General features: G+C 37.8%; 1 protein-coding gene across 3 annotated transcripts; it reads right to left on the minus strand.

The window, feature by feature from the left end:
* Nucleotides 1-420: 420 nt before the first annotated feature.
* LOC109241415 (putative late blight resistance protein homolog R1A-10) lies at nucleotides 421-5,330 on the minus strand. Of its 3 annotated transcripts, XR_002070232.1 has the most exons (4): nucleotides 5,164-5,330; nucleotides 4,659-5,053; nucleotides 1,626-4,158; nucleotides 421-815 (listed from the first exon to the last, which is right to left on the minus strand). XR_002070232.1 is itself a non-coding variant. In XM_019408159.1 (3 exons), the coding sequence occupies exons 2-3, from the start codon at nucleotides 2,356-2,358 to the stop codon at nucleotides 679-681; spliced, it is 870 nt and encodes a 289-aa protein (XP_019263704.1). In that variant the 5' UTR covers nucleotides 2,359-4,158; nucleotides 4,659-5,330; the 3' UTR covers nucleotides 421-678. The 3 variants fall into 3 exon arrangements, 2 of the variants coding, with proteins under 2 accessions (XP_019263704.1, XP_019263703.1); XM_019408159.1 differs by having other exon boundaries at nucleotides 4,659-5,330; XM_019408158.1 differs by lacking the exon at nucleotides 421-815 and having other exon boundaries at nucleotides 822-4,158; nucleotides 4,659-5,330.
* Between the last annotated feature and the right edge of the window lie 2,329 nt (nucleotides 5,331-7,659).

Here is a 7,659-nt window from a genome sequence, read left to right on the forward strand (position 1 = left end):
GTATTTCCTAAAGCAGCCAACTTAGAACAGACATTAGCAGAAATTAAAGCAAGAAAAGATACAAAAGTATATGGATGTGTGATAGTGTTGAATTCTTGAGATGAGAGCATTGTTTCTTGGCTACCGGCTACCCTTAACATTTTATCCGGTGGAGAATCGACATAAATTCTAGCCAGCAAGTGATATATATAAAGCCAAGAACTCATATGCGAACAAATTAAGATTGGATCGTAGAAATTTTGGGGGAAAAAAACTGATTTTTTTTACATGAGAACTAGTGATATAAGTATAACAACGTTCATATAAACAACACAGAAGTATTAAAAAAAACAATGAGCTACAAATTAATAACATTGGCCTAACAACCTAAAGATAACAAGAAAAAGAAACATCACAAATTTTTAAAAAGGTGATAAAATATCATGAATTTAATTAGATCAACGTTCACACCAAACCATACATCAAAAGGAATTAAGGACATTATCTATAAATGAATAAAAAGAAAAAGTTACAAGACTTCTAGTTTTACAACAAAAATGAGTAGCAGCTTACTATAAATCTATTTTTCTGAGCGCAAACAGGTAGTTTCACTTCAGAGAATGCATTTACTACGATAAAAATGAAGTTGTTGACCGTTATTATCTGCTTTCTGTGCCAGCAATGCACATGAGAAGATAATCAAACAAATGAAGATGAATTAGAACAAGATGTATTTTCACTCACTCCCATAAACATGTGATTATACTTCATATCTGGGCCGTAGTCGGAAGCAATGGCAACTTCATCTTCTTCACCTTTCATTTCAAAAAAATGTACTGCAAGTGGCAAACCAGTAAATCATAAGATTGGAAAAGACAATGCAAAAAGAAAAAAAAGAACATAGTAAAAGTCGCTTGAGCTCCTGATATTTATGGGAAAGGATCCGCTCCAGTAACTCTTGGTCCAGTGATGTTCAATAATTGCTAAAGATTAGGACACATCATCAAAATAAAATCCAGCCGATGTAATTTGTTCATGAGAAAACCCAGCTTAACGTCCGTCAGTTTTGTTCTTCCTCGTCTTTTTCAACAAACTTATGGAAGCTATTGCCTTTCCATTTGCCATCATATCCAACTCAAAACGAGTATATTACATCAGATGATAAAATGGATTTAGAACTCAAACCAAGAAGTTAAAAAGAAAGAGAGACAGAAAGTCTTTTAGAGGACCAGCTGGTTGCCCGTTTCAAACCCTTGAACTGTTTGGAGGTCGAAGAAAAAGGCAATAGAGAAGAAAACAGCAGGTATGAGACAAGCCTTTTGAACTATGAGTCTAATAGTAAAACTATTCCCACCAAAACCAAAAAATTAGATTCCTTCGTCCCTACCAATTTTTGTAGAGCGTATTCAAATGTTAGTTGCATATATAAAACTTATGCAAATAAATACGAAATATGAGAGCAATAGAAACCAGAAAGTAAGAAGAAACAGTAGACACGACGGACTACTTTTGTTACCCAGAAGTGAAGAGAGGCTAAATTACAGCCGTTGGATTTTATTTTGATGACTTGTCCTAATCTTAAGCAATTATTGAACATTATTGGACCAAGAGTTACTGGAGGGGATCTTTTCCCAATATTTATGTACCTCCGGTATAGAAGGCACGGACAGCAAGCACTTCATTTCCAAAGCTTTGTTGCTCATCTAGAATTTCCTCTGCAGAAGTGACAGCAGCCTCGCTACAGTAATGCAACTCAATTAATTTTAATGTGGGAATATCCCCAATCTCTGTAGGAATCTCCTTCAACTTATAACAATGACTTAGGACTAGATACTCAAGGCTTGGAAGACTATCACTGGCTGTATACCAGTGCACCAAGTTTGTCATATAAATGGCTAGCAACTTGAGATTCTTGAAACCCCCTTCATCTAGATTCCAATTGCTTCCTTGAAACGCATAATATTTTAGCTTGAGCACCTCAAGTTTTGGTAAGTTACTAAGCATAGTCATTTCCGTCCATAGTAGATATGTCCCATCAAGTGTCAAACTCTTGAGGTTTGTTGGCAACCCGTCCCATAGTGGAGCTGACAACCTTTGAAAAAATCGTACATCAGGCGGAACTGCTAGATGAATTCTTAACTTCTGGAGATCAGCTAGACAGATGAGACTATCCAAGAAATTATTCAATCCATTAGGATCTAGATTGATCACAGCATCCAATACCTTTACGTTAGGAACTGCCATAAAGATTTCCTTCCAGTTGGACGAGACAGTGTTTAGTGAAAGCTCGTTTATGTTTTCTAGACGCAAGAATTTTTTTGCCTTTGGAGGAGCAGGCATACTTATTCCCCCAGAACAGAAATGTCTTAGACTTGACATCTTCCAAATTTCCAATGGCCGGGATAATTTATAGTATTCAAGTGGATTAACAATCAACGTTTGTAGATTCCACAAATTAGATATTGATGCCGGAATGTTTGTACCGGTGGTAAAAGAAAGATATCTCAAGTGTACTAATTGTGTTATCTCAGGGGGTTAACATCTAAACTGAAGCTTTAGTATGTCCAATACCCTTAGCAGTTTAAAACGAGGATCTACTATTTTGTACCATGTAGAGTTGAGACGAAAAGTATACAGTAGGTAGATGCATAAGATGGTACGAACTGAATCCAAATTGCCTTTCTCCAGGCGAAGATTCAGTCTTCGTCTAGCATCTACATGCAAAAATAGTCGATGTTCAATCTCCACGCCTTCTGAGACCACTTTGTCACAATTATTTATTACATGAAAAAGCTTCTCAGCTTTTCCTTCTTTCAAGCATAATAGTCGAAGAAGGTCATGAATTCTGCAGGTTCTGATTTTGCCACTTACCCTGCCTCGAGTACTAACCATAATCAAACTTCTGCTAACTAAATCATCTAAGCACTCTTCTGCCACCTCTTCCGGCTTTTTATGACTAATTGTTTTCAGAAAACCCTCAGCTACCCAAATTCTAATCAGCTGATCTGTAGGAATTTCTGCATCTTCAAGGTAAGCTCCCATATAAAGAAAGCAAGCTTTCAAGCTACACGGCAAGTAGTTGTAACTCAAAGCTAATATTGCTAAACACTGCTCAGAGGTTGAACCTAAATGAGAATTCACATTATCAGCAACTTGTTTCCAATCATCATATGTCCTATTGATTTTCGACAGAAGCCCAGCAATGACAACAACTGAGAGAGGTAGCCCTTTACATTGTTTTGCTATCTGTCTTCCTACTTCCCCCAGCTGAGGAGGACAATCGTCATTTCCAAACACCTTGGAAGACAATAACTTCCAGCTATCTTCAAGATTAAGGAAAGATATGTGATGAGGAAGCCAACCATTACCAGCAGAATCAGCTACTTCTAAGAGCCTGGTAGTTATCATGATTCGACTTCCATTTTCATCATCGGGAAAAGATCTTCTGACTAGGTCCCAGGCCTCGATACTCCATATATCATCCAAAACTATCAAATACCTCTTGAATTTCAATTTTCTGTGCACTTGGTCTAATAATTCGTCTTCGCTCATATTGCAGTACATTGCCTTCGCACTTGGAGAACTGAAGCATAAAACATCTAAAAGCATTTCTTTTGCATCATATTCTTTGGAGACAGTAACCCATGAAGAAACATCAAAGCGTCGCGATATTAATGCATCATTAAAAATTCTTCTAGCAAGAGTAGACTTACCAATGCCGCCCATACCGACAATTGAGACAACATTTAGCTCTGGTGTTTTACCGAAGAGTTGATCTGTTATGATGTTGAAATCATCCTCCATCCCAACAAGAGTATATTCTTCGTCTAAGAACACACAGCTGAGCGGAGAGGTAAAGAAGATGTTCCTTGCAGATCTTTGATAAAATTGTGGACATTCTTGAACTTCATCACCTCTCCTTGTATGGAGTTCATTACTTCTATCATTTTCTGCAACTCGTCATAAAGCTTACAACGAGCATTGTGCAGGTCGTGCTCAGTATCAGCCACATGGATTCTTCTTAGGCACAAATCAATTGCATCTTCTGCTTTATTACCTGCATCTCTAATCTTTTCTTCCAAAAACTTCAGTGCTTCTTGATCACTGATCTTGTTTCCCGTATCCTCAAGGAAAGCTTGCAAGAACGGAAGTGTTCCATAAAGTGAATCAATGGATTCCCTACATTCAGAAATCAAACTTGGATTGAATTGCAAGACTTGCTCTATAGTTGTCAAAATGGAAGTTATAACAGCATAAGCCATCTGTCTCTTTAGGATTTCTCGAGTTGAAGAACCAATACTAATTCAGCAAAAGGAACTTCGGAAATGAATGAGTGCTTCAAATCCCCCACCCGGTTGGTCTTTTTCGAAGGAATTTTCAATTGGTTTTCGGGGGGCCAGGCCGGCGAGGGAGTAGGTGTGAGTGTGAGAAAGATACAAAAGCATCACAGGTAGTCAAATACAGATTGCTTTTTTAGAAGCACGAGAGCACAATTTAAGGCTCTTTAATTAATTAAGCTCATTCAAAACCTAGTACAACCATGTGAGAGTTCATTTCTCTATGCTAATATCTTGATTTAATTACTGATTTCTATATTGCATTTAACTGTTCAATGTGTCGAGCATTTTAACAAGAATATAGTAACTCAAGAAATATTATTGATTCGTTATCATACTTACCTGGCATAACCTGGAGTTTGTGCAAGAGAAAATGGAATTATAACATTATTTTAATGTCCCAGTAATGTCTGCTTCAAAGGACAAGTAGCTGGTTTTCAAAATCATCTGGCTAACAAAGTAAAGGCTAACACACACTCTGCACAATAGCCTTCCACCTAAATCACCATCTTCTCCGTTGAAATACACCACTATGAACATTTCCTTCCTGAAAACAGATTCGACAGAAAACCTCTCCATTCACCCATTTTCACAAACACCATATCTCCACTGGTAAAAGCACCAACAACTCCAAAGTACACCACCTCAGTGGCTCAGACCAGCAATCTCCACTCTCTCTTATGGTCATTCTTCACCATTTTCTTCACCACTGATGAAGGGCCTCCTTCTGTCGTAAGCTATCAACACCCAATAAAGCAAAAATGAGATATGGCGTACTAAACATTACAACAATACATTGTTTAAAACATTTGAGAATTGAATGATAGGTTACTGGTACAACAATTACTTTATATTTCTTCAACGGATATAAGAATGGGAGCATTTATTATCCTACAACATTTAACAAAGCCCACATTGAAGTGAAGAAGTTGATGTCGCAGTCATGTTAGATTCTGGGCAGTGGCTACACTTAACACACCCATTTTCCGGACATAATTTAAATTGCCACATGTTCAAAAGTCACTGAAATTTAGCAAATTATTGTTGAACTCCAAAGTGTTTAGTTGCAGTCCAATAGAGTAATATCAGCCCAAGAAAGAACAAGGCCTCCATAATTGGGCTACACGTGGATCTCTTTCTATTTAAGTGACTGACCCAACCCGATTGTATTCTTTATGTATATAATAGGATATTTTTTTTCTTTGCACGTGTGTAATATTCAATCTTTCAAACAGAGTATCAATAATAAAGCTCACGTATTTCTCTCTCTACAATCTGATTCTCAATCGTGTTCTTAGGGTTTAACTTCTAGAAATTTCTACAGATATTTTGATTTTGGTTGTCGATATGGTATCAGAGCCCGGAGTTCGATAGATCGTCGTGTGGCGATTCTTCCGGTGTTACACTTGTGGCTTGAATCGCAGTTTTTTCGATTTTCCGGCAACGAAAGCACCTGAATTTTTTTATAGATTTTTTCTTCTCTTCACTCTGTTGAGAAGTCTGGTATTGTTCTCTTCTACTCTGCTTCGCAAATCAGATGATTGATTACTGGTTTTCTTTTTACATTTCAAAAACCTAATTTGACATAAAAATGAGTTCTGCTGGTAATTCTTCGAATGTGAGTAGTGATTCTACAACTTCTGAATCTGTACTGTCAACTGTAGAGGCGTCTCACCCACTCTATCTATATCCATCAGATTCTCCTGGTACTGTAATTATAGCCAGTAGTTTCAATGGATTAGGATATGGAAGCTAGCGTCGAGGTATGCTCATAGGTCTTTCATGTAAGAACAAGCTAGGTATGGGATAGTTGCTAAGCCCAGTACGGATTCGCCTCTATATGAGGCTTGGTGTCGGTGCAACGACATGGTTACAGCTTGGATTCTAAATAGCCTAGATTTAGAAATTAGAGAAAGCGTGATGTATACTGAATCTGCCCAAAAACTATGGAAGGAGATCGAACAACGTTATGGAAAGCCAAATGGAACTAAAGTGTTTCAAATACGCAAGGAAATCTCTTCAATTTCCCAGGGTTCATCCAACATAGCCTCCTATTTCAGTAGGATCAAAAAGCTTTGGGATGAATTGGCTTTCTCTATCACAATCCTCCCTGTGTTTGTGGGTGTAAGGAAGGTTTTCAGAAACTGGAGGAGGATCAGAAAGTTCACCAATTTTTAATGGGGCTGAATGAGTCCTATTTTAATGTTAGAAGGAACATTTTGATGATGAAGCCTCTCCCGGATATTGACAGTGTATATGCAACGCTTATTGAAGATGAATGTGAGGCTGAAGTCCAGACTTCTGCTCCTTCTTTCAGCTTCGAGTCTGCCTCTTTTTCCACTACTGTACAGAAGACCTATGGTCAATCTGTTCCCGCCTCCATTTAGAAACCCTACACTCAAAGAGTTAGTTTTAAGACACCTAAGAAACCCAATTCTAGCATCATATGCAAATATTGTAAGAAACCGGGCCATTCGATTGATCGATGTTACAAGTTACATGGATATCCCCTGGTTTTGTCGCTTATGCTCAAGTGTCTGATTCTCAAATGGTGGCTCATTCCGAGGGTTCTAGCGCAGATGGTTCCAAGGTGATCCACTAATATTGGAGGCAGTATGCTAACTAAGGATCAGTATGAGCATCTCATTTCCCTCATTCAGCAGACAAAGGTGTCTTCTGCCCCTCTAGAATCAGTTTCAGGATCTGCAAATTTTGCAGGTATGTTGAACTCTGCTGATTTTCATTCTGATGGTTTTCTTGCTTGAAATGTGTCTAGGATAGAGAGTAGTGTTTGGATTATAGACTCGAGTGCTACAAACCACATGCATGACACCACACAAATCACTCCTTCGAGATACTAAACCTTTACTTTTTCCTTATCTTGTAACCCTTCCAATGGTTACAAGGTTAAAGTTACTTGTACTGGCACTCTTTCCCTCTTTTCTGATATATATCTTCCAAATGTGCTCTTTGTACCATTATTTCATTACAATTCAATCTCTCTTTCTGAATTATTGCTTCATATTTATAGTTATGCCTTATTCTCTCCTTTTGCTTGCATCTTGTTGCATGACCCTTTTCTGAAGAAGCCACTGGTTCTTGGTAGACTTCAGAAGGGGTTATACCTCTTGCATTCAGATACTCTTTCACCTATTGATTCCTGTGTTCTTCATTTGTAAATACCATAACTGCCATCATTAATGATTCTAATAAGAGCAGTTTTCAATCTACTTCTGCCAATTCCTTAATTGATGTGTCTGGCAATGCTTTACCTTCTGCTTTATCTTTTGATCATGCATGGCATTTAAGATTAGGTCATATGCCTTTTGCTAAAATGAAATCA

Source organism: Nicotiana attenuata, unplaced genomic scaffold, assembly GCF_001879085.1.
Source record: "Nicotiana attenuata strain UT unplaced genomic scaffold, NIATTr2, whole genome shotgun sequence".
Lineage (NCBI taxonomy): Eukaryota > Viridiplantae > Streptophyta > Magnoliopsida > Solanales > Solanaceae > Nicotiana > Nicotiana attenuata.